General features: G+C 47.0%; 5 protein-coding genes across 6 annotated transcripts; 2 read left to right on the plus strand and 3 right to left on the minus strand.

The window, feature by feature from the left end:
- The first annotated feature begins 7,235 nt into the window (after positions 1-7,235).
- Positions 7,236-8,290, plus strand: LOC6596972 (protein disulfide-isomerase A3). Its single transcript, XM_002022100.2, has 2 exons — positions 7,236-7,363; positions 7,433-8,290. Exons 1-2 carry the CDS (start codon positions 7,236-7,238, stop codon positions 8,169-8,171), a joined length of 867 nt encoding a protein of 288 aa, XP_002022136.1. The 3' UTR covers positions 8,172-8,290.
- A 91-nt stretch (positions 8,291-8,381) lies between these two features.
- LOC6596971 (protein cutoff) lies at positions 8,382-9,677 on the minus strand. The gene is made up of 4 exons (XM_002022099.2): positions 9,183-9,677; positions 8,977-9,124; positions 8,705-8,912; positions 8,382-8,646 (listed from the first exon to the last, which is right to left on the minus strand). Exons 1-4 carry the CDS (start codon positions 9,532-9,534, stop codon positions 8,398-8,400), a joined length of 957 nt encoding a protein of 318 aa, XP_002022135.1. The 5' UTR covers positions 9,535-9,677; the 3' UTR covers positions 8,382-8,397.
- Positions 9,678-13,984: 4,307 nt separating this feature from the next.
- LOC113566007 (protein disulfide-isomerase A3-like) lies at positions 13,985-15,039 on the plus strand. Its single transcript, XM_026989639.1, has 2 exons — positions 13,985-14,112; positions 14,182-15,039. The coding sequence occupies exons 1-2, from the start codon at positions 13,985-13,987 to the stop codon at positions 14,918-14,920; spliced, it is 867 nt and encodes a 288-aa protein (XP_026845440.1). The 3' UTR covers positions 14,921-15,039.
- Positions 15,040-15,130: 91 nt separating this feature from the next.
- LOC113566044 (protein cutoff-like) lies at positions 15,131-16,426 on the minus strand. Its single transcript, XM_026989895.1, has 4 exons — positions 15,932-16,426; positions 15,726-15,873; positions 15,454-15,661; positions 15,131-15,395 (listed from the first exon to the last, which is right to left on the minus strand). Exons 1-4 carry the CDS (start codon positions 16,281-16,283, stop codon positions 15,147-15,149), a joined length of 957 nt encoding a protein of 318 aa, XP_026845696.1. The 5' UTR covers positions 16,284-16,426; the 3' UTR covers positions 15,131-15,146.
- Positions 16,427-20,459: 4,033 nt separating this feature from the next.
- Positions 20,460-21,763, minus strand: LOC6596969 (14-3-3 protein epsilon). Of its 2 annotated transcripts, none has more exons than XM_002022097.2 (3): positions 20,946-21,763; positions 20,712-20,876; positions 20,460-20,648 (listed from the first exon to the last, which is right to left on the minus strand). In XM_002022097.2, the coding sequence occupies exons 1-2, from the start codon at positions 21,649-21,651 to the stop codon at positions 20,830-20,832; spliced, it is 753 nt and encodes a 250-aa protein (XP_002022133.1). In that variant the 5' UTR covers positions 21,652-21,763; the 3' UTR covers positions 20,460-20,648; positions 20,712-20,829. The 2 variants fall into 2 exon arrangements, with proteins under 2 accessions (XP_002022133.1, XP_026845527.1); XM_026989726.1 differs by having other exon boundaries at positions 20,712-20,873; positions 20,946-21,712.
- Between the last annotated feature and the right edge of the window lie 4,795 nt (positions 21,764-26,558).

Consider the following 26,558-nt stretch of genomic DNA (forward strand, 5'->3'; position numbering starts at 1 on the left):
TGCCGCATTGTCGTACGCTCAAGCATGCGTCAGATGGTTTGAATTGCGCACCAGAAAAAATGGAACAACCAGAAATTGAGACACCATTGAATGGCTTGCTCAGATGCAGGTGTAGAATCAAACCTGTTTCTAAAGTTCATTCGCACATTGAATTGTGTAGACCACGAACGCGCACTCGCCAACTGCGTGGATGCTGGACGGCCTATTGAATAATCACAATTCTTCAAATCAAATTAGCTTAGATAATTTGTAACATCTGGCTTGTCGACAAGTGGGCTGAAAGCAGCAGTGGAGATCGCAGGATTCATAATGGAGGACCACGAGCTCTTGGATTTACAATTTTCTATTATATTATTCTTCGGAGTTATTAATTCGAAAGGCCAAAAGTTGTCAGCTTCAACTTAGATTGGTTTTTCACGCGGACAATTATACGAAGCATGCTCTCTTGTGGGCAAACCTTCGAGCTTATTTACTATGCAGTCTACAGGCGGATTGACAAACAATATTGTGCACTTAATTGCTTCTGGTCAGCTATCAAAAACATACCACTTTGTCGCCAAAAAAAATAATTTTTATTTTATCTGGCTCTGCTAGAACAATGAAATCGAACGGGTATGGTTTGTAGTGATGTGTCCCTCCCAATTTTTTCCATTTTAAGACAAACTTGCATCAAATAAGAATTCAAGTTCAATTCAACAGTCAAATCCTGATTAAATGGTGGGCTTTTATCTTCACTTTGTCTCTTCTTTTTATCAGGTGAATTAAGCCTCTAATTAAATAGTTCATTTCGGTAATTGCTAGTATATCCGGGTGGCAGATAATTTCAAACAATTGTTTGGGTCCGGTTTTTTTTTTGAATGAGAAATCTTTACCCCGCTAATGTATTAGCCAGCATTAAAATAAAAGGCATTCGTATATATTTTTAGATATATATTTCGTTGACTTCGGCGCATCTTATATATATATATATATTAAAACAAAAAACAGATTGGTTAATATAATATCTCCGCATTTAGCTCCGATTTTTTGGCATTGGCAACAAGTCGGTAAGTACTCCGAAAACAGAGCGCCATAAAGTCAGACCGAGCCGGAACTCCGTCAAGAAGCTGTTATACGAAGCGAAAGGATTCGAAGAGAAGAACTTTAAGAGAGTGAAGGGCTAAAGCTGCGCATGGCCGGGTTTAACATAGCTCCACTCACCCACTCCAAGGCCACAGCTCTCTTGATATTTCAGTTTCTATATACACAGTTCTGTATGGGCGTAGCCGAGTCGCAAACCCAACCATAAAATTTATAGCAAAGAGTGGCATCCTCTCTCTTGATGTCTGCGCAGACGTAGGGAGCAGGCGACATTGAGCTGAGAGGATAACATTCCGTCTGTTACTGTTACTATTACGGTTACTGGAGACATGCCGGCATGGCGTCGAATGGGCGGAAGAAGGCATCAGCATCCCTTCAAAGAACCGCCAAATATTTCCCACAATCGAATGAAATGCGAGCACTGGCAAATGGGTTTAACGTAGTCTCCCGGTCAACACTTCCTCTGTCCTGCCCCCGTCCCATGTCCCCCGTCCATGTCCTCATGGCATTCCTATAAATCTCAATTAGTTGTAACACATTTTAACCGGCAGCAACAAATCACAGCCCCCAGGAAATCCAAATGAAAAGTGTCGGTTGGAGTGGAGCTGGTGGATGGTGAACGGTGAATGGTGAATGGTGAATGCTGAACGGTGTCCTCTTTTTTGTGTCACAAACATTTCCGGCCCGACCTTCCCTTTGCCCCGGAGTCTTCATGGGAGGAAATGGCAACAACTGCCACAAGAAGCAGAAGGACAATCGTCGCATTTTCCAGTGGTGCCCCAACACTGCCCACTGCCTCAATCTTCCACGACTCTGTACCATCCACTCTCTCCCCCCCACCTCTGGCACATTTTCGCCTTTTAATTTCGCACTTGGGTCATTTTGTTGTTTGGTGTGGATTATAAGACCACTTCATATTCATGCAACTAACAACCGACCCGACCGTCGCAGAAAAACACCACCGTTCCATTCGGCGCGACCAGTCCTGGCCCGGCCCGGCCCCAGACAAACCAGACATTTGCTACTTGGGATGCTTGCCACAGAAGGGGGCAGGAAAGGGCGGCAAAAGGCAGGAGTAGGCATAAAAACCAGCTGCCTTTTGTATTTAGCCACAAAAAAAGAATGGAAAGGAAAGGAAAGGAAAGGCAAAGAACGGAATGGAAAGCGATGGGAAAAGAACAACAGCAGCAACAATACACGTTTTCTCACTGGCTCGCCAAGTGCAAGTTGACCAAAATGAAAGGCCAAAAGGGCAAAAACAGAGTGCCTCCGCTCGAACATACCATACCCCGGACCCGGACCCGGACCCCGGAATACACCATGCTAGCTATTCTGGGGGCACCGGCCACACCACTCGTACTCTCATTCCTTTGGGGAAACGACGGGACGCAGGCACTTCAATGTCTGCCATTCGTCGTCGTCAGAGTCGGTGGATCCATGGCTTGGACAATGACGAAAAACACAGAGAACAGGACACAAAAGTACGAGTAACAACTTAATTTTTGGCCTGCTGCTCTTCAAACATCAGGGAGGCTTGGATACTCTTTAGAGCAGCATTTCATTGAAATACATGAAAATGTGGGACTATTCCGACTCCATCATTCAGAGAGTAGGATTGACACGTCTGGAGGGGTAAAAAAAATAGTCTTACATACACAAATTCAAAATTTAGGGAGATTCCATTCCATAAAGCGTTTGGAGGTGAAGAAAAATGGTAGGGAACTAAAGAAATTCCCGAATAGCTCCTAATAAATAAATATATTATAAAACGATTATATTTAAGGCGGAGAACTGAAAGAACTATGCAGATCACTGGCCTGTAGCACGTTGAACATGTGATAATTAGCTGGAATTGACAGAGAGGGCGTATCCCCTTTGAAGCGCCGCTCAAGCTATCATCAGGTGTCCCTTTGTTGGCCATGGCCAGCCCATGCCAATCCCGTCTCTATTCCGTCCCCACTTAAGCCGCATAATGCCAATTTATAAACCCCTTTTTACGTCCTCGTGGCCCCGGAAAGCAGCGGAGCTGGCCAAAGGGAAAGAGCATTAAATAACAGAAAGTTCGTGGCCCCGATTCAGCGCCCTTTCTGTAGGCCACTTTTATTTATGTATGGTATTTTTCTTTTTCGTTATTTTTTCCCCTTTCCTAAACGTCCGACGCCTGGCAGGAGGGTCGGTAGTTACGGTGGGGTCATAGTTCACAGCTGTTCATTCGTAGCGCCTTTTTCTACCACTTGATTCGCGTTCCGTCTATTCCGTTCGGTTCCTTTCCTGTAGCTGTGCCGGTCCGTCTCCGCTTCCGTTGCCGCTTTTGTCTCCCTTTTTGGGTGTTATTTTGTTTCTTTCGTTTCTCCCGCTTTGCCATGGGTACTACGATATTGACCAGATTCTTACTACGCAGAATAAGAAGACAAACTCTGAAAATGTTCGAAAAGTGAACAAAAAAATATATATCCGTTCCTATACTTGTAGCTCCCATAAGGATTACTTCTTTGCAGTTTTATGGAAATGCAGCTGGAAAATTGGATGGTTTTGCTTTGTTTTGTTTTAATTAAAAGTGGTGACCGCCAAGCGCTCCTCGTGGTATCCACACTACCGATCCAGTCCGCCTATGGCAATATGAGAGTTTTCAGCGAAAACCTTTTCTCCACTCCTGCTGGCAGCCGTGCCCCTCCTTGGGGCAATCAAGATTCGCAGCAAGAGAAAGCAGGCCAGAGCCGAGTCAAGTGGAATGAAACAAAAAGTTGTTCGTCCTCCCGGCTGGCGGCTGTCTTCTTTTTCGGCCACATCAAAGGCAACGCCAGACACCCACCCCCACGGCCCACTATTAGTGGTCGCATTTTGTTGTTTATGCTGCATTCCATTCCACCCTCCCTCCAGATCCCTCCCCGGAAACTCCATCATCCGCTTAGCCGTCCCTTTGCGGTTTGTCATCTCTTCAAATCAGCGGCAAGGTGGGCAAGGAGGGGGAGTGCGACTCAGTGCTGATATTTATCCCCACGTCGGAAGTATCACAAACCACCGCGAAAACATTTGACTCTAAATAAAGTACTTATGAAGGAAACCGCACAACAGAGCCGCCAGACTTGGATCACTACATCATAGAGCAGACTCTCGAATTCCTTGCCTTTCGCATCTTTCGTTAGTGGGAAGCAGAGCCATAAAGTAAGACCAGAAAAATAGCCTTGATCGACTTCATTATAATCAAAAATATGTACGTACCTATATTAGAATCCTCAGATCAAGACTCCAGCATAGCCAGATTCGAGCAGCTTTTTTTGATGAATATAGAAAAATGTGTGAAATTTGTGACTAGGAATCGCACATTTCCAAACAAAGGGAGTTTTACAAAAGCTAATAATTAATTAGAAAAGTGTAATGCATCGTGAGCATCTTTCTCTTCCGCAGCGTCACCCATAAACATGGATGCAGGGATTCTTCCGGGAACACATCCGGTAGACCAAGCAATAGTAGATTGGACTCGGCGGACGCGCCTTCGCCAAACTACACACAATCGGGAATCATTTCCTCATCTTCTTCTCCTTTGCTATTAGTACGATGGAATGATCCAGAGGGAATGATGTTCGGGGGCGAGTTCTCACATTGGACCAGTTGGAAGAACTTAGTGAAGTGTTTCTTCTACAACTTAATCGCCAGAAAGTTGTTTTGTAGCCCGACAACAATCATATCGGGCCAGTGATGGCGTACAGTCCTGCCGTGGAGTCCTCCTCATGGACGAGCAGCAGATACTGGCAACTGGCGATGGTCGCCCAGACTGAAGAATGAAGTGTGGCCTTCAGGACGAACAGGTCCCGCTGCACCGCCTCGGGATCCAAGTTATTTAAGCCTTGATTCATGAAACAGATGCTTGCCCGAGAATTGTTGTCTGCACAGAGGAGCAACTCAAAGTCAGGGCTGTGGAGCACCCTATGGTAGGAAGTCAGAAGGCCGCCCAGTCCATATCCCAGAGGACTATGTGGTGGGTGCCAACTGCCGCACTCACCAGGTGCGTTTCATTCTTGTTCCAGCTCAAGGACGTCACGCATTTGTGTCCCAGGACACTCAGCAGACTCATTTTGCTGTTATTTTCCCAAATGCATAACCCTGCAGCACATCCCACGGCAAGCGTACCGGAGCTGCCGGGGCGCAAGGCAGCACACGTGATGTGCACTTGCGCGTTGTCCTGCAGCTCGAGAGGCATCCTCGGGTCAAGAGCAGGACAGTGGCGTCGAGGGTGATAGGGTGATCAGCGCCCCGTTCATAAGGCCGGTCGGCAACGGGTGGTAGACGACGAAACGGTAGTGCTGCGACTTTCAGATAGTCGTTTGGTACAACACACGCAAGTCGAAATGGAATGCATATCTTGAAAATCTCGCTATAAACATTTGGCATGATAGCTCTGCGGATTTCCGGGGGTCCCGAAATAATTCCGTTAATATCGATTCAACTACAGATCCAATTACGGCTCTAGTAGTATATCTGCAACCAAGGCGACGCACCAAAGCAGATTAAACTGGAAAATCTGGAGGAGGTGGTTCGGAAAATCCTTGAAGTCCAGAAGTAACAGCAGATATTAAAGAATGAGCACCAGGAAACAAAGCGAGAGGTACTCCAGCAAATTACGAACAGCCAAGGCCAAACCAACTTCCAAACAGAGCTGCTGCACATTTTAAGGGAGTCCAAAGAGTACCGTTTATGGCTTTTTTATCTACATATACATAATTACATTAAAAACATTTAATTAATCTGGCCAACATGTTGCAATTCCATGAGTCTGCAACATGGCGAACACAGATATGCAATCGATCGCAACCTGAGTCTCTCTATCGCACATGAGCTTTCTTTTGAAGTTGCTCTTTCAGCTCAAGCGCTCTCTTATAGAGCACACACCGATTAGAGATCCCAAATGAGAGCTCACTGATGGAAGATCTAAGGGGCTATCAGCTCTTAATAAAGAGAAGAATGCGATATTCTCTTGAGGGACCGAGGTGCTTCTCCAGCGTGCGTGATCGCTGGGGCTCTTGCTTGTGTTGGTTCCAGCTGGGCGTATACCTTTCCGCGGGCGACAGGGACAGTTAGATGTTGGGCCGCTGCCAGCTTTCTTCGGGCCGGGTAAGCTCAGGAAAGAATTTGAAGAAAAATCGCATTGGGGCACATTGAATATCTGAAGGGCAGAGTCCCCGAACCAAGCGTCTCCCCGTACGCATATGCGCTTCAACGAGAAAAAGAGTCTGAAATGAAGGAAAGTCCGCAAGAGTCAGCATATTTGCAGGGTCGCTTAACCGATAAGAGTAAGAGTATGAGTAAGAAAATTGTGAACTAAAAGTGTGGGTTTTAGTATTTGAGTAGTGCTGATAATTTATTGTTTCTGCAACCCCTTATTGAGTTTCGTTGAGTTTCGGTTCATTGGAAGACCAATTCAGGGGAGAGTTTGGGGGGCCGTGTACGTAAACAGAGATGCAGCAGACATGTAATCTCAACAGCGACTCGAATTCCCAAAACGAAGTAAACACAAAAATAAACGGAAACAAGAAATCGGACAGAAAGGCGATCTTAGGGATCGGGGCTATGGATGGGTGCATATGAGCACCCGAAGGTGTCTGGGAGTGCAGTCCACAGCAACGGAGAGGCGAAAGGAATTTAGATGAACGGACAGAACATAATGCTCGATACGGGTGCCACTGCAAACTGCATGCCTTCTCTGGGTTGCTGCTGCAGCGCAGATAAAAAGACAGGAGGATTCAGAAGACGCGGGCGAAGGTGTACGAAGATTCTGAATCTATCCTTGCTTCGGACATAGACCAGGACCCGGGAGCAGAGAAACAGGTTCGTAAAAAGGAGAGGAGATCGAACACTTGGGCTCGGGACCAAGGGAAGGAACACATTGATTCAAACGGGGACGATGACGAGGTCGAACCAGGCCAAAATCAATGATCATCCGTGCTGCAACCAAATTAACTGGAAGTCAGTGGTGGCCAAGATGTATCCGGCGCCATGATTATCGCCAATTATCCAAGCCAAATATATCAATGAGCTCTCGAGGCGTTGGAATGACGCCAGCAGACCTTTCAGGCGCCCGGTCGTCAGGTGCCTCAGCCGGGCTCCAGCCAGGCGTCCGAACGTGTGTGACATTTTGAAATCCGAATGGATGCGCAATGGACGCAAACACCGATAAGATTGTGCTGATCCGTGCTCCACATTTGAGCAACAAGTTTGAGGCTTCCACAGTCAAGTTTGAGCGAAGCACTGAGTCCGACCTGACCACCTTCATCAAGGAGAATTAGTAAGTGATCTCTTTTCTATATCGTCTCCCCAAGCACACTCTTAATTTACGTTCGTTCAATCTCTGCAGCCATGGCTTGGTTGGTCATCGTACCCAGGACACTTCGCGGGACTTCCAGAACCCCCTGATCACCGCCTACTACAGCGTCGACTACCAAAAGAATCCCAAGGGCACCAACTACTGGCGCAACCGTGTCCTGAAGGTGGCCAAGGAATTTGCCGGCCAAATTAGCTTTGCCATCAGCTCCGAGGACGACTTCCAGCACGAATTGAACGAATACGGCTACGATTTTGTTGGTGACAAGCCCACCGTTTTGGCCCGTGATGCCAAGAATCTCAAGTACTCTCTGAAGGATGAGTTCTCCGTGGAGAACCTACAAGATTTGGAGCCATATGTCAAGAGCGAGCCCGTCCCAGAGTCGAACGATACTCCGGTCAAGGTGGTTGTAGCTAAGAACTTTGACGATCTGGTGATCAACAACGGCAAGGACACGCTCATTGAGTTCTACGCCCCATGGTGCGGCCACTGCAAGAAGCTGACTCCCATCTACGAGGAGCTGGCCGAGAAACTGCAAGACGACGATGTGGTCATTGTCAAAATGGATGCCACGGCCAACGATGTGCCACCAGAGTTCAATGTGCGTGGATTCCCCACACTCTTCTGGCTCCCCAAGGACTCGAAGAATAAGCCCGTAAGCTACAACGGGGGTCGCGAGGTCGATGACTTCATCAAATACATTGCCAACGAGGCGACCACAGAACTGAAGAGCTTCGACCGTGACGGAAGGCCCAAGATGACCGAGCTCTAAGCTCCAGGCTCTAATCTTAACTCTTACTGCTAGCTGCGTCGTTAATGTGGTGTAGTGGCGGTGTAACTAGCATTTCCATATTTTTGTAAAAGTCGAATGCATTCTCTTCAAATTCTTGAAGGGACAAAATGATGATACCGCAGATGAACACAAATCCAACCCCATGAAGATGTCCCAATAAACTTAAAACTTAATTTATCTACTCAATAATGAAAAATTATTTTCTTTAATTCTTATGAAGTGTTGTGGGGGTTAGGTCCTCCATGCGCTCGTCCAACATTATGGGAAACCAATCGGGAATGAAGGTGAACGGGTTCCTGCCAAGATACGATGTGTACGAGATCTCCCCCTGGCTAGCATCAAACTTCATCAGATACACGGTCTTGGGGCAGTCGACTACCGACATAAAGCTGCGAATCTGGTCCACCAGCCTCACCAGGAAATTGACACAGACCTGCGGTGACCACACTTTTTCCTGCGCAAACAAATTAAAGTGTTATTTCAATCGGGGTATATTGTATATATGTACTAACGCAGTCCTTCCAAAGTTGGCGCACAGATATCTTGTTAATGGTGTGCGCGATGATGTGGCGGTTAACATTAGCAATGTAAATGTTTTCGATGCCCACCAGAAAGCACTTGGACCACCACTTGAGGGCGTCGCAACGGTTGTGCGTAGCCCATTCATCCACGCTCATACTGTCTGGGCGAAACTGCAGCTCCGTAAAGACATAATTTGAACTAGCATGCGAATAAGAGCAAATTTAAACCGATTTTAAATGTACATTCAAGGCCCCGTACTTACTTCCTGACACTTCCTATCCTAAAACCTTCGGCCAGAACTGGTGAATCGAAAATAAAACGTGTGCCATTTATGCTGAAGGAAAACACTCCGTTGTATTGTCCAGTCGGTTCCATTGGGTCGCATGGTTTCAGCATTGCATTTGCATTCTCTGGAAAAAAATAAATACTAAATAGTAATATTGGATGGTTAATATTGGATGGCCCTACCGGATAGGAAGTGCCTACGAAGCTTTGCGAGCCAATCAGCATTCAGTTCCTTCATGGGAGAAGTTTTTAGATCCTCAGGAACCACGGGGCTGATGTAAATCGTGTTTCGATACTTAGTCACGGCGAGGGTCCAGTTCACCATCATTTCGTAGGGAGTCCTCATGATTAGTTCGAGAACTTCGGTGGTGCACACAATGTCGTAACTGACTTCCACCTTCAGTTTGGCGCTTAGATGGGATGTCCCAGTGCTCTCCATGTACAATAGTATGTTGTCCAGGCCTGGCCGCGACAAGAGTAAGCTTCGCGGAGGACTCGGCTCAGAGTCCCCCAGGTGCACTTGGAATTTGTTCATTTCTGGAACGACTACGTAGCGCAATCGATTTTCGTTGTTCTCAAATTTTCCATCTGGCGATAAGCTGAAGCCCCCGTGAGCCACTGGCCTAGAAAATTCTGGAAAGTCACATCGGTCCGCTTGGGTAATAACGTGAGGTTTTATATTTAATAATATTTCATCAGAAATCATCATGGATTCATCTGAAAACGCAAGATTTAATTTTCCTACAATTGGTTTTACCGATGCTTAACAAAAAAACGTGGCAGCGTTAAATACTATGCGCATACTTGCAAACATATTAATGTTTCTTCCAATATACAACTTTCGTTAATCGTTCAAGGTTGCAATGTGTTGTGTAAACAGGCTTTTAACTTTTACAAATCACACTGGTTCAGCAATTATTTTCGAGGCTCTACTGGGCTTCCCACTTCCACTCACAACAATTTGGCGCAACGCCGGCTCTGGGGATGCCAAACGTAAACAAAACCGAAAGGTTGCCAGACTGCCGCACACAGCTGTTCGCATTGAACTGTGTGGCAACCATTGCAAGGTGCGCTGCACGTGTTTCAAATTCGCGTGTGTTGCCCGGGTAATTCCCCGGTCTGAGCTCTGAAATTAATTCGAAAGCAGTTAAAAGTATCACGAAAGAAATATGCAACTGTATCCGAATACAGTTGACCGACTACCAAGGCAATGGAGGTATATGCCAGCAAGCTACGATTTTATGCACAGCGACTTCTGCAGTTGACTGCCAACGAGCCCCAAGACAATTTGTTTGTTCAAAATGTACAGAAGTTCATCAGAAAGAAGGTAAGTGTATGATCATATTTTAATAAAAAACACACTTTACTTTACAAACCTTTGCTCCACGTTAGAAATATATGCCTCAAGACGTGGAACGTCTGTTCTGCAGTCTCAGCGAGCAACTTGCGTGTCCGGCCTACACCGTTCCCTTGTGAGCTTTGAGGAGCAGATGTTGCTGCTCCTTAGCATGGCCCTGCGATGGGAATCGCCTGGAGACGATATCCATCAATATCATAAGGAGTGCATCGCCCTGTCAAAGCTAATGGACTTCTCTGTGGATGCGCAGAGGTGAGTAGAGGTCCCTGTATCGGATGGCCAGTCTCAAAAGCACACATTCCCCCCGACATCCGTATAGGTTTGCAAAGAGCTACTTCCACAACAAGCCAGCACCGTTCGAGAAAAGCCAAAGTAATTCCAGCAGTGTCCCCAGCAAAAGGGAAAGAACGCAAAGGCCAGCCAAAAGTTAGATGAAAGCTCTTGAAATGTTGCTACCAGTTGCTGCGAAGTGACACGTCCTACTTCCGTGAGTTGTGGGACTGGTCCGGCACCTACTCGCACCTCGAGACCCCCTGCCCGATGATACAACTCTACTGCAACTACATCATGGCCATGCTCACGAATATGAGCCCAACACAGCTGAATGCCCAAAATGCCAAGATATCCACAGAAGCACAGCTCCGATTTGAACGCGAGAAGGAACAGTCATGGGCCGTAGCCAGGCAGGCCGAGGGCTGCTGCTATTCTCCCGAAGACGAAACGCCTGAACAGATGCTGAGCCTGAGCCCCAACCAGAGTGTGACCAACATTGAGGGCGTACTCTTGCCGACATTCAACAAGAAGAATCAGGAATTCTATGCCAGCACTGACGGCTGTTGCGATCGCATTGTAAAAGTGGATTCGACGGTTGTAAATCTGCGGAGCATTGCCCTCGGCCTCGCAGCGGCCAAGCCGATTTGCCTCTCGCCTTTCGTTTGGCTTCCTGGTGTCCTCACGCAGGTGAGAAGGAATTGATTAAACTGAACGTGGGTTCTATTATATGAATGATTATTTGCACTTTTAGGCTGTCATGCATGGCTACTGGCTGTTGCTGGAGGATCTGGATGCCGCCACCCAAGACACCTACACAATTCTGAGCAGTTTGCTGGAGAGGCAGTGCCTGAGCGTTCCCGGCTTTCGCGACTCTGTGAAGATTGAGCCGGGCTTCCAATTGCTGGTGACAGTGCGGTAAGAGTCCATGGAGCATTCGAGGCATCTTTATCCTAAACATTTTCTCTGTTTCAGGACCAACAAATCGGCCAGCAATTCGGGTTAGATATCGCTCTATTCGCTGCTGGATAAATATCTGAATACGATCAACGTTCTGCCTCTCTCTCGCAACGAGCTGTGCTGGGTGGTCAGCACAAACTATCCCAAGCTGGCGGCCGTCGCCAATCGAGTGGTGGACGTGTTCCTTACCTTCTCCAGTGGCAATCACATGGCCGCCGACAATCTGCGTCAGCGGGAATCGAGCGACAAGGCGGACAACAAGGAGAAGTACGTGGCGCTGCCTTTTGAGCAGGTCACACTCTCATCCAGTCCCAACTCGGGCCGCCTGGTCTCGACCCGGGATCTGATCAAGCTGTGCCAGCGTTCGAATGCCCAGTTCTCGGTGACCAGCGCCGAGTGTGCCTACTTTGTGTTCCAGAATGCCGTCGATGTATTCTGTTCGTATCTGCCGCAGAGCAGGGAGAAGATCACGCTGATCACGAGCATCGGCGCCAAGTTGGGCATCACTCGCTCCAGATGCATTCGAGCATTTCGCCAATGAATACAATCCGGATGTGGATTTTGGACTGGAGATTATCAAGATCGGACGTGCCAGTCTTCTGGCCAAGTCCGAGCTGCTGTCCAATAATGAGAATGGGGAGCCCAGGATGCCCAGGGGGTCCCGAAATAATTCCGTTAATATCGATTCAACTACAGATCCAATTACGGCTCTAGTAGTATATCTGCAACCAAGGCGACGCACCAAAGCAGATTAAACTGGAAAATCTGGAGGAGGTGGTTCGGAAAATCCTTGAAGTCCAGAAGTAACAGCAGATATTAAAGAATGAGCACCAGGAAACAAAGCGAGAGGTACTCCAGCAAATTACGAACAGCCAAGGCCAAACCAACTTCCAAACAGAGCTGCTGCACATTTTAAGGGAGTCCAAAGAGTACCGTTTATGGCTTTTTTATCTACATATACATAATTACATTAAAAACATTTAATTAATCTGGCCAACATGTTGCAATTCCATGAGTCTGCAACATGGCGAACACAGATATGCAATCGATCGCAACCTGAGTCTCTCTATCGCACATGAGCTTTCTTTTGAAGTTGCTCTTTCAGCTCAAGCGCTCTCTTATAGAGCACACACCGATTAGAGATCCCAAATGAGAGCTCACTGATGGAAGATCTAAGGGGCTATCAGCTCTTAATAAAGAGAAGAATGCGATATTCTCTTGAGGGACCGAGGTGCTTCTCCAGCGTGCGTGATCGCTGGGGCTCTTGCTTGTGTTGGTTCCAGCTGGGCGTATACCTTTCCGCGGGCGACAGGGACAGTTAGATGTTGGGCCGCTGCCAGCTTTCTTCGGGCCGGGTAAGCTCAGGAAAGAATTTGAAGAAAAATCGCATTGGGGCACATTGAATATCTGAAGGGCAGAGTCCCCGAACCAAGCGTCTCCCCGTACGCATATGCGCTTCAACGAGAAAAAGAGTCTGAAATGAAGGAAAGTCCGCAAGAGTCAGCATATTTGCAGGGTCGCTTAACCGATAAGAGTAAGAGTATGAGTAAGAAAATTGTGAACTAAAAGTGTGGGTTTTAGTATTTGAGTAGTGCTGATAATTTATTGTTTCTGCAACCCCTTATTGAGTTTCGTTGAGTTTCGGTTCATTGGAAGACCAATTCAGGGGAGAGTTTGGGGGGCCGTGTACGTAAACAGAGATGCAGCAGACATGTAATCTCAACAGCGACTCGAATTCCCAAAACGAAGTAAACACAAAAATAAACGGAAACAAGAAATCGGACAGAAAGGCGATCTTAGGGATCGGGGCTATGGATGGGTGCATATGAGCACCCGAAGGTGTCTGGGAGTGCAGTCCACAGCAACGGAGAGGCGAAAGGAATTTAGATGAACGGACAGAACATAATGCTCGATACGGGTGCCACTGCAAACTGCATGCCTTCTCTGGGTTGCTGCTGCAGCGCAGATAAAAAGACAGGAGGATTCAGAAGACGCGGGCGAAGGTGTACGAAGATTCTGAATCTATCCTTGCTTCGGACATAGACCAGGACCCGGGAGCAGAGAAACAGGTTCGTAAAAAGGAGAGGAGATCGAACACTTGGGCTCGGGACCAAGGGAAGGAACACATTGATTCAAACGGGGACGATGACGAGGTCGAACCAGGCCAAAATCAATGATCATCCGTGCTGCAACCAAATTAACTGGAAGTCAGTGGTGGCCAAGATGTATCCGGCGCCATGATTATCGCCAATTATCCAAGCCAAATATATCAATGAGCTCTCGAGGCGTTGGAATGACGCCAGCAGACCTTTCAGGCGCCCGGTCGTCAGGTGCCTCAGCCGGGCTCCAGCCAGGCGTCCGAACGTGTGTGACATTTTGAAATCCGAATGGATGCGCAATGGACGCAAACACCGATAAGATTGTGCTGATCCGTGCTCCACATTTGAGCAACAAGTTTGAGGCTTCCACAGTCAAGTTTGAGCGAAGCACTGAGTCCGACCTGACCACCTTCATCAAGGAGAATTAGTAAGTGATCTCTTTTCTATATCGTCTCCCCAAGCACACTCTTAATTTACGTTCGTTCAATCTCTGCAGCCATGGCTTGGTTGGTCATCGTACCCAGGACACTTCGCGGGACTTCCAGAACCCCCTGATCACCGCCTACTACAGCGTCGACTACCAAAAGAATCCCAAGGGCACCAACTACTGGCGCAACCGTGTCCTGAAGGTGGCCAAGGAATTTGCCGGCCAAATTAGCTTTGCCATCAGCTCCGAGGACGACTTCCAGCACGAATTGAACGAATACGGCTACGATTTTGTTGGTGACAAGCCCACCGTTTTGGCCCGTGATGCCAAGAATCTCAAGTACTCTCTGAAGGATGAGTTCTCCGTGGAGAACCTACAAGATTTGGAGCCATATGTCAAGAGCGAGCCCGTCCCAGAGTCGAACGATACTCCGGTCAAGGTGGTTGTAGCTAAGAACTTTGACGATCTGGTGATCAACAACGGCAAGGACACGCTCATTGAGTTCTACGCCCCATGGTGCGGCCACTGCAAGAAGCTGACTCCCATCTACGAGGAGCTGGCCGAGAAACTGCAAGACGACGATGTGGTCATTGTCAAAATGGATGCCACGGCCAACGATGTGCCACCAGAGTTCAATGTGCGTGGATTCCCCACACTCTTCTGGCTCCCCAAGGACTCGAAGAATAAGCCCGTAAGCTACAACGGGGGTCGCGAGGTCGATGACTTCATCAAATACATTGCCAACGAGGCGACCACAGAACTGAAGAGCTTCGACCGTGACGGAAGGCCCAAGATGACCGAGCTCTAAGCTCCAGGCTCTAATCTTAACTCTTACTGCTAGCTGCGTCGTTAATGTGGTGTAGTGGCGGTGTAACTAGCATTTCCATATTTTTGTAAAAGTCGAATGCATTCTCTTCAAATTCTTGAAGGGACAAAATGATGATACCGCAGATGAACACAAATCCAACCCCATGAAGATGTCCCAATAAACTTAAAACTTAATTTATCTACTCAATAATGAAAAATTATTTTCTTTAATTCTTATGAAGTGTTGTGGGGGTTAGGTCCTCCATGCGCTCGTCCAACATTATGGGAAACCAATCGGGAATGAAGGTGAACGGGTTCCTGCCAAGATACGATGTGTACGAGATCTCCCCCTGGCTAGCATCAAACTTCATCAGATACACGGTCTTGGGGCAGTCGACTACCGACATAAAGCTGCGAATCTGGTCCACCAGCCTCACCAGGAAATTGACACAGACCTGCGGTGACCACACTTTTTCCTGCGCAAACAAATTAAAGTGTTATTTCAATCGGGGTATATTGTATATATGTACTAACGCAGTCCTTCCAAAGTTGGCGCACAGATATCTTGTTAATGGTGTGCGCGATGATGTGGCGGTTAACATTAGCAATGTAAATGTTTTCGATGCCCACCAGAAAGCACTTGGACCACCACTTGAGGGCGTCGCAACGGTTGTGCGTAGCCCATTCATCCACGCTCATACTGTCTGGGCGAAACTGCAGCTCCGTAAAGACATAATTTGAACTAGCATGCGAATAAGAGCAAATTTAAACCGATTTTAAATGTACATTCAAGGCCCCGTACTTACTTCCTGACACTTCCTATCCTAAAACCTTCGGCCAGAACTGGTGAATCGAAAATAAAACGTGTGCCATTTATGCTGAAGGAAAACACTCCGTTGTATTGTCCAGTCGGTTCCATTGGGTCGCATGGTTTCAGCATTGCATTTGCATTCTCTGGAAAAAAATAAATACTAAATAGTAATATTGGATGGTTAATATTGGATGGCCCTACCGGATAGGAAGTGCCTACGAAGCTTTGCGAGCCAATCAGCATTCAGTTCCTTCATGGGAGAAGTTTTTAGATCCTCAGGAACCACGGGGCTGATGTAAATCGTGTTTCGATACTTAGTCACGGCGAGGGTCCAGTTCACCATCATTTCGTAGGGAGTCCTCATGATTAGTTCGAGAACTTCGGTGGTGCACACAATGTCGTAACTGACTTCCACCTTCAGTTTGGCGCTTAGATGGGATGTCCCAGTGCTCTCCATGTACAATAGTATGTTGTCCAAGCCTGGCCGCGACAAGAGTAAGCTTCGCGGAGGACTCGGCTCAGAGTCCCCCAGGTGCACTTGGAATTTGTTCATTTCTGGAACGACTACGTAGCGCAATCGATTTTCGTTGTTCTCAAATTTTCCATCTGGCGATAAGCTGAAGCCCCCGTGAGCCACTGGCCTAGAAAATTCTGGAAAGTCACATCGGTCCGCTTGGGTAATAACGTGAGGTTTTATATTTAATAATATTTCATCAGAAATCATCATGGATTCATCTGAAAACGCAAGATTTAATTTTCCTACAATTGGTTTTACCGATGCTTAACAAAAAAACGTGGCAGCGTTAAATACTATGCGCATACTTGCAAACATATTAATGTTTCTTCCAATATACAACTTTCGTTAATCGTTCAAGGTTGCAATGTGTTGTGTAAACAGGCTTTTAACTTTTACAAATCACACTGGTTCAGCAATTATTTTCGAGGCTCTACTGGGCTTCCCACTTCCACTCACAACAATTTGGCGCAACGCCGGCTCTGGGGATGCCAAACGTAAACAAAACCGAAAGGTTGCCAGACTGCCGCACACAGCTGTTCGCATTGAACTGTGTGGCAACCATTGCAAGGTGCGCTGCACGTGTTTCAAATTCGCGTGTGTTGCCCGGGTAATTCCCCGGTCTGAGCTCTGAAATTAATTCGAAAGCAGTTAAAAGTATCACGAAAGAAATATGCAACTGTATCCGAATACAGTTGACCGACTACCAAGGCAATGGAGGTATATGCCAGCAAGCTACGATTTTATGCACAGCGACTTCTGCAGTTGACTGCCAACGAGCCCCAAGACAATTTGTTTGTTCAAAATGTACAGAAGTTCATCAGAAAGAAGGTAAGTGTATGATCATATTTTAATAAAAAACACACTTTACTTTACAAACCTTTGCTCCACGTTAGAAATATATGCCTCAAGACGTGGAACGTCTGTTCTGCAGTCTCAGCGAGCAACTTGCGTGTCCGGCCTACACCGTTCCCTTGTGAGCTTTGAGGAGCAGATGTTGCTGCTCCTTAGCATGGCCCTGCGATGGGAATCGCCTGGAGACGATATCCATCAATATCATAAGGAGTGCATCGCCCTGTCAAAGCTAATGGACTTCTCTGTGGATGCGCAGAGGTGAGTAGAGGTCCCTGTATCGGATGGCCAGTCTCAAAAGCACACATTCCCCCCGACATCCGTATAGGTTTGCAAAGAGCTACTTCCACAACAAGCCAGCACCGTTCGAGAAAAGCCAAAGTAATTCCAGCAGTGTCCCCAGCAAAAGGGAAAGAACGCAAAGGCCAGCCAAAAGTTAGATGAAAGCTCTTGAAATGTTGCTACCAGTTGCTGCGAAGTGACACGTCCTACTTCCGTGAGTTGTGGGACTGGTCCGGCACCTACTCGCACCTCGAGACCCCCTGCCCGATGATACAACTCTACTGCAACTACATCATGGCCATGCTCACGAATATGAGCCCAACACAGCTGAATGCCCAAAATGCCAAGATATCCACAGAAGCACAGCTCCGATTTGAACGCGAGAAGGAACAGTCATGGGCCGTAGCCAGGCAGGCCGAGGGCTGCTGCTATTCTCCCGAAGACGAAACGCCTGAACAGATGCTGAGCCTGAGCCCCAACCAGAGTGTGACCAACATTGAGGGCGTACTCTTGCCGACATTCAACAAGAAGAATCAGGAATTCTATGCCAGCACTGACGGCTGTTGCGATCGCATTGTAAAAGTGGATTCGACGGTTGTAAATCTGCGGAGCATTGCCCTCGGCCTCGCAGCGGCCAAGCCGATTTGCCTCTCGCCTTTCGTTTGGCTTCCTGGTGTCCTCACGCAGGTGAGAAGGAATTGATTAAACTGAACGTGGGTTCTATTATATGAATGATTATTTGCACTTTTAGGCTGTCATGCATGGCTACTGGCTGTTGCTGGAGGATCTGGATGCCGCCACCCAAGACACCTACACAATTCTGAGCAGTTTGCTGGAGAGGCAGTGCCTGAGCGTTCCCGGCTTTCGCGACTCTGTGAAGATTGAGCCGGGCTTCCAATTGCTGGTGACAGTGCGGTAAGAGTCCATGGAGCATTCGAGGCATCTTTATCCTAAACATTTTCTCTGTTTCAGGACCAACAAATCGGCCAGCAATTCGGGTTAGATATCGCTCTATTCGCTGCTGGATAAATATCTGAATACGATCAACGTTCTGCCTCTCTCTCGCAACGAGCTGTGCTGGGTGGTCAGCACAAACTATCCCAAGCTGGCGGCCGTCGCCAATCGAGTGGTGGACGTGTTCCTTACCTTCTCCAGTGGCAATCACATGGCCGCCGACAATCTGCGTCAGCGGGAATCGAGCGACAAGGCGGACAACAAGGAGAAGTACGTGGCGCTGCCTTTTGAGCAGGTCACACTCTCATCCAGTCCCAACTCGGGCCGCCTGGTCTCGACCCGGGATCTGATCAAGCTGTGCCAGCGTTCGAATGCCCAGTTCTCGGTGACCAGCGCCGAGTGTGCCTACTTTGTGTTCCAGAATGCCGTCGATGTATTCTGTTCGTATCTGCCGCAGAGCAGGGAGAAGATCACGCTGATCACGAGCATCGGCGCCAAGTTGGGCATCATTCGCTCCAGATGCATTCGAGCATTTCGCCAATGAATACAATCCGGATGTGGATTTTGGACTGGAGATTATCAAGATCGGACGTGCCAGTCTTCTGGCCAAGTCCGAGCTGCTGTCCAATAATGAGAATGGGGAGCAGCTCTCAGAGCAAGACCTGAAGCGACAGAAACTAACCGAGCAGACCAGGAGGGCCATCGGCCAGACCAGCGTCAAGCGTGCCACCTTCTCGTTTACACGTCTCGCCAGCTGCATCTTGGAACGGATTGCCGTCTGTGTGAGCCACTCGGAGCCCATGCTGCTGGTGAGGGAGACGGGTGTGGGCAAGACCTCCTCCGTGCAGTATCTGACCCATCCAGATCCATGTTTTGGAGCATTTGGATTGCTTCAAGACACACATACCATCTTAAATGTTATATACAGCTTTTGCAGCACCGCGATTTGCAATCTTAAATTGTATTGGATCCAACGCGAACACACCTATTTTACCACCAGGGGGTCATTAAAAGTCTTGATAGACGTCATACTTTTGGCCCAGGATGCCTCAATCTCATGCCAATTACATGACGATCTCTCTCAATCATTTCGCGCACAGCCTCTATATTTTGTGGCACAACATTCCCGAAGTTCATCCTGCATCGAATGACGTTCACGATTATAGTGGTGCTTCATAATAAAAAATCGAATGCAAATGCCAATTGTGTCCTAATAATGCTTTAAGTGACCTAGGCCTAACTACAATATATTGTATGCTTATTGTGTTGATTATATGACGGCATTAGCTTTTGGCACAATGCATATGTAATATCGTATACCTTTTATACCATTGTAACTACAAAAATGGTACCTATTATCATCCTAACTATGTGCTCGAAGGTGTCATCTGTGCACCAAGGTCCCTTGCTGGACTTTGAAGCGGTGACGCTGGATGATGTCCAACTTGATTCATTCCAATTTGGCCTGATTTTGTGGCCAAGTTCATGTCGAAATGGTGGATGGTGGATGGTCGATGCGGGACTGCGTTAAAGGGTTGGAAGGAACTAGAACGTTTTCATTTGTTTTCCAATTTAAATTTATGTTTATAATTTATGATCCAGGCCCATGAACAGGAGCCGCCCACCCGCTCCCCCTAGTTATAATTATGAATTTCAGGTTTCCGTTCTTTGAGGTTATTAATTTTTGAGCACTTCGCCTGGCCGCGGATTTCGTTCGCGGTCTTGGATTAGTTTACAGTTCTTCGAGAGGGCAGGGGATAAGGAGGTGAACGAAACTTTCGAGTAATTGGATGAATGGAACTGGATTCCACGGGGGCGAATGAGTAATGTGGGTAAAAATTGACAGATTGGTAAGTGATGTCTGAATGATGGAATGGGATAGGGATATTTCTGTAAGCAAATGTTCTAAAAGTCTTTAAAGCCATTCCGACGGAGCTGCCATGAGTTGCACCTCATCCTTAACATTATTTGTATTTTTAAAAACCTTTCCAAATTGTTATTATTGTTCTCTCTTGCTCTGTCAACTCTACTTCAGATCATCTCGGATCATGGTATGCTACTACAACCAGTAATCGGCACCTTCTCGATCCATACTCTTCCTACTTCATGTCTCTCAAGCTACATGGTCTATGTGGTCTATTTATTATATTTATTAATAACAACTGCGGCCGATGTTTTTGCAGGTCTTGGGAGGCGGGAGGCAAAACCTTAAACCAGTGTCTGTTGTTGGGGGATGGTAATCCTCCAAAGATCTCTGTTATGGTTCTCTTCCGTGTTTTTTTGCTCTTGTGATTCTTTTCCCTCAATCGTCATCCCCTGCGCGGGTGTGGTGTCAACTTGTTAGTATAATAATTAAATAAAGGAATTGCTATGCCTTACCTTCAAACTGCATCCGTAATTTGGGGCTGTCACATTGTTTATTGTCTGTAGTGTTTCAAAGAAGTGTCGGGAGAGTCTACTTAAATCAATACTTATCCTATTTATCCAGCTGTCCCTGCTAATTCTGGTTCTCAGGCGCGCCATCATCGTCAATGTTCCTTACTGCTGTCGCGAACATTTTTGAGATCGTTAGTTAAAATACTCAACAAGGTTGAAATGAAGGCAGTGGCTTACTTTGCTTGGCGGCCATCCATAGTGTGAGGTTGTCGCGGAGCAGCTGCATGATGAGTGTCGAGTCTTTGTAGTTTTCTTCGCTCAGTTTATCCAGGTCGCCAAGGGCACTATCGAAAGCGGACCTTGCGAGGGCGATGGCCTGCTCGATTGAGTGCATGATCTCGTAGTGGAACACCGAGAAGTTCAGGGCCAGACCCAGGCGCAAGGGGTGTGTGGGAGGCAGATCCGTTGCCAGTTGCCAGGCTCTATTGTAGGAGGCCTGCGCCTTCTTTGACGCCTCCTTGAGTTCCGGGCCGGTGGTGAACTCGGCCAAGTAGCGACAGTAGTCAGCCTGCATCTTGCTGTAGAATACTTTGTTCTCGTTGTCAGTGTCTTCAAGCACCAGATGTGTGTGGACCAAGTCTAGTACGCTCATACAGACGTCACCGAGCTCGTTCTCCAACTGCTCACGGTAGGTACGGATAGCGGCCAGGTTCTCCACGTTCCCGGCGGCCTCCTCCTTCCTTTGGATCGAGTTTACGACGCGCCACGAAGAGCGCAGCTTACCAATCTGGTTCTTGAATGCCGCCGAGAGCAGGTGGCGCTCCTCCACAGTCAGCTCTTCGCCCATCTTAACGGTCTTCTTCATGGCCTCTGCCATGTCCGCGTAACGTTTGGCCTGGTCAGCCAATTTTGCCCTGTAAAGATTGTCCCTGCGCTCAGACATCGTTGATAAACTCCAAATTTTGTTTACTAAGAGTAACTGTTTTAGTGTTAAAACTAAATTGTTCTGTCTGTAGCTACTGCCTATGGTGTCCGCCTGTGTATGTTGTTTTTCCCTTGACTTCCCAGACTGCCACTTCGACGCCTCCTTTTTCTCCGAGTCCGATTCAATTTATTCCAAACAAGACAAAAGAAAAACTTTTTGGCCTACCTGATTCTTTGTACAGACTAGTACTCAGATCGGAATACAATTTTGCTAGCAAAAAAGCCATATATGTATGTTGTTGACAGCAGATTGTGACCAGGTGCGCATGTTCTACGGTCAATTTAATCGAAATGTTTTTTATCTTTAATGTAGATCAAATTAATCAATTATAATTCCCGTAAAATCTTCCCTCATTTGACTGCCTTAAAAAGACTCTTCATTGGGGGCGCGTTCACCAGCACAGCTTTCTCAGCGCTCAGTGTGATGGATTTCATACGATAGGGCCGATAATTAGTGATTCTCAGCGAAATAGTAGGCTTTATTGTCTTAATATAAGATGGATAACTTTTGTCTTTTATCGATATGATGGATAAATTATTTTCATCGCGCATAATAACACTTTTTGCAGCCGGCTTGCTCGCCTGGTTCCCTCTATTTTTAACATACCGCCTGTTCCGCGACGAAATATACAGAATATTTATACAGGACGCAGTACGGTTCCAAACAAATATCATTACTGACTTTGCTCGGCAAAAATTTGTTGGGATCTGAGTACTGGACTTAAAGCCAAGAATTTCTGAAATTTTTCTGGGCAGAGTATTGTGCACTGCTTTTAGACTCGCAACTTCGTTGGGATTCCGGCTGAATCATCTTTCAGGCCTAACAAATTCCCCCGTACACGTTCCAGCCGAAAACTATTCAATATTTTGATGGCATCTCTGTGATGATTCTGCTGATGCTGAGGCCGAAGCTGAAACAGCTGCTGGGACCACCTAAGGGTCCTAAAAGATGGCGAGGCCTGAAAACATTTCGGCTAGCGGATGGCGGATAGTTGGCCACAACAATATCGACATACATACATATGTATGTACTCTCGACATCTCTCGGAGCTCCTGGCCCGAACATCTCGCCTGTCCTACTGCTCTCCTGCTCTCGAAGGAGGTGGAAAACAAGAGGAGGGGAAAATTTCATTTATTATTAAAATCACTTTCGTTGCAATGAGGATTCCAAATGTCCCATCGTTTCGTTTCTTTTTATTGGTGTGCGTATGTACATATATACATACATATATGCATGTGTGTGTACTCTCTGTCTTCCTCTCCCTCTCCCACTCCCTCTTCATCTCTGTCCCCGTTCGCATGCTCTTACAATGTCCGAAACGCTGACGAGAATTGTCTTGAACTAGCCAAGTCTATGTGTAATGGTCCCACTGTCCCACAGATACGAGTCCTCAACCCCTCAATCCTACAAGTATCTCAAGAAGCGTCTCCACTCGTCATCATCCTCCCCCCTTGCTGCTGCTCCCACTCCTACTCCCACTCATACTCCTGCCTGTTGTTGCTGGGTTAACAAGTGTCATATGTGGTTGCTGAATGTATCTCCATCTGTCTATCTGTGGTAATGGCACAGCTTCTGTTGATGCTGCTTGCCATGCTCCCGCGCTGCTCCGCACCGCCCACGGTCCCGCTTGAGTGCCTCGTGCTCGTCAACATCCTTCGACGTGGTTGGCTCCGGCTGTGCGCTCGTCTGTGAGAGTGTCCTCCCCACCTGTCCAACGTGGAGCATATTCCTTGGATTTAACTCAAGTGTGCTTTGGAGATTTTGTAGTCGCTTTAAAACGCTATGCACCAGAGGCAACATGGTGGTGGTTGCCACCGACCCAACCCCACCCAACTACCACCCTGCTGGCACTTTTACTCACTCTGCCTGCCCCTTTGTGCTGCCTGCTTATGCCCTTACAGAGGGCTATTGTCGCGCAAATAGGCATAAAGAACGTGGCAACACCTACATACATACGTATATGGATAATATATTTATAATCAGAATACCTGATATCCGAGTCGATATCCCTCGGCCTAAAATGTTTATTTGACAATGGCCTTAATTAGCTCTTTGGGCAATTTTTTGCCTTCAAGATAATTGCTAAAAAGCCCGTCACTCGTAAATAGGATATAGAAGAATTTTAATCATCGATCTGTTTCTTACAGATGCAGGCTGCATCCTACGCAGATCCTCCATGATCAGATGACTACATCGATCAGGTGCAATATTCGTTTCTGGAGATAATCGAAGCAAACCCCAAAAGCTTAAACATTGTATACTATTTCTGAAACATAAACTATGGATTTGCAAGGGCATCCCCAGCGTCGGCACGGAATTTGGGCGTCCTTTCTTGTTTTTGTGTGTGTTTGGGCTGCGCAAAATGTCAACGAAAGTGCAAATAAAATCTAATGGCGAAATCATTGCAAAAGTTACGAATACAGACACAGACGTGGAGCCCACTCCACTCTCTCCGCTCCGGCTGACTACCTGTCAGTGTATCTTGTGTTTGCATGTGTGTGTTGTGTGTGCATGAGAATAGGTTGGCATACGCATACGCATAGGTGGGCGTGTATCTGAGTATCTGTGTATCTGTGTGTGGACTTAATGTGCTTGTCATTTGGTTTGTCGCACCCGCGTGAATTTGTTTTTATTCCAACATTGCATTTTATGAGTCGGTCGGCATTTTTGGAAAACGCATTTTCTCAACCTTTCCCATTCCCGTTCCCAACAGCCTCCCCCCACTCGCCCACTCTCCCACTCTTCCACTCACACGTCGACATTTCGGCCACGTTTAATGATCCCGTGGCAGGCAACCGTTTTCCATCCTCAAAGACATCTCGTTAGGGGAATGGTTGTCTAGGCAAAAGATGCCTGCGCCTGTGCCTGTTCCTGTGCTCTGGAATCTTTATGGGCCAAAGCATCGTCGAAAGTTTCGAGATTTTGATGGGGCCCACACGATGAGATGCACAAAAACAACTTGATCTTAGCCTCGAGTTCGACAGGGTTAAGTTATGGGACTATACTTTCATAGAATCGCGTACTTATCCCATCTCGAGTACGAGCACTAGTAGGAGTATCTTTCAACATGACGTACAATTCGTATTTCCTGGTCCGAATTCGAATGAGTAGGAACAATATGTAGTTTGGTATTAAGTCATGTCTGCCAATTATTTCGACTGTCAAGAGCACAAAGAAAATAAAATAAAGTATTTCTGAGTAGCTTTTCTTTTGTGGTCGGAGCGCACGATATATCGGCCTTGCATGCCTTTGTACACCCTCGATGGGCTTACGGGATGATGGGATGATTCGCCTGGATTCGCTATGGAGCAGATCTCGTTGGGTCTAATCCAATTCCTAATCCTTGCTCACACTCATACTTGATTCAATTTCAAATATTTGCCTGTGGCTTTATTCAGGCAGTAAGAAATGGAATAAAGGTGCTCAAATATTTATGCCTCTTGTGGTGGATGCTCGTATCTGAGGAAAGCACAATGAAACTAAATAAGAATATTGCGATACACAATAACCGACTCCAAAGCCCACTCCGCTGAATAAAACATGGATAGGAGGCGGCTCTGGCTCTGGCTCTGACTCTGTCTCTGGCTCTGGCTCTCGTTCCAGCACGGGATGGGCATATAATCAGACTCTGAAAAGGGCTCTGGTAAAGGAGGGGACACTGGAGCAATGAATTTCTGAATTTAGGCGATGCTCGTATGAAATCTCTCCCCTTACGAGCCGAGGACCACCAGTACAGAACAGAACAGCAGAACAGCAGAGCACAGAACAGAACAGACCATATCGCATATGAGTAGTGCACAATTACACACATTTTTCTCCTTCTGCGAGTATCTGTATTTCCATCTCTGTATGTGTACTTGTATCTGTATCTCCGTTTCTGTATCCGTGTATCCTTGTGTGGCATCAAATATTTATAGACGTGCCAGGGGAAGCCGCCAAGCAATCGCTTCATATTCAATATTCAGTCGTTACGCGCGGCAAGTGCAGCAAATTGCCAATTCGCCATTCCAATAAGCCAAAACCAAATGAGCAGAAGCCAAACAATGGCCCAAGTTCCCCCTCCAGAACCCAACTGGGCCAAGGGCCAGAGGCAGGCGGACGGGGCATAAAGCTGGCATTATGAGATGTGAGATCCGTTGCACTGATGCTGCAACAGTTTCCGAACTAATTATCCCAGGCAGCCAAACAAAAAAAGTCCAAGCCCACACACGATTACGCGACCAAATCAGAGGTCCGATGGAAATCTCTCCACTCTATACATGTACTTACATACTATAATTGTAGATTGGATTTTGAGCAATGATCGGCTAAGCTTATTTATTTTTTGAGTTCAGAAACTCTCCAATCGTTGGAACGCACTGTTCCACATATGAAAATGTTTCATGTGATCTGGGACCGAAAATTATTGATGGGCCCCACCCGCATGGCCATCCGCTTCCGCATCCGCGAGGTTAAGCCATTGGGTAAGCATGAAAATAATGACGACGGCTTTGTGGCAATCACAAAGTGTACAGCTCTCCGACCTGCCCCCTGCCCCCTGCCCCCTGCCCACAGCCACCTGTCCCCCGCCAACTGCCTGCCTTTCACCGAGGATCTGCATATGTAAATGCAATCAAATTTGCAACGGTCATTTGGCCAGCCAGCCAATCTAACGGCCATCATGTGGCATGTGGCACGGCGGCATGGGGACCCCAGGCATTTATGTATTCATAAAGAAGCCGCCGTCGCTGCATCTGAATGATGTTTACCTCATAAATAAATAATTGTTAAGCACAAATATGTGTAGCAGCAGCAGCAGACAAATTACCAACGGGTGGAAATCCTGCCAAAAATTCTTCAGCTTTCTCCAACAAAAAAATGTATGC

The sequence above is a fragment of the Drosophila persimilis genome, unplaced genomic scaffold (genome assembly GCF_003286085.1).
Source record: "Drosophila persimilis strain 14011-0111.01,24,50 unplaced genomic scaffold, DperRS2 tig00000431-arrow-pilon, whole genome shotgun sequence".
In the NCBI taxonomy this organism is placed as follows: domain Eukaryota; kingdom Metazoa; phylum Arthropoda; class Insecta; order Diptera; family Drosophilidae; genus Drosophila; species Drosophila persimilis.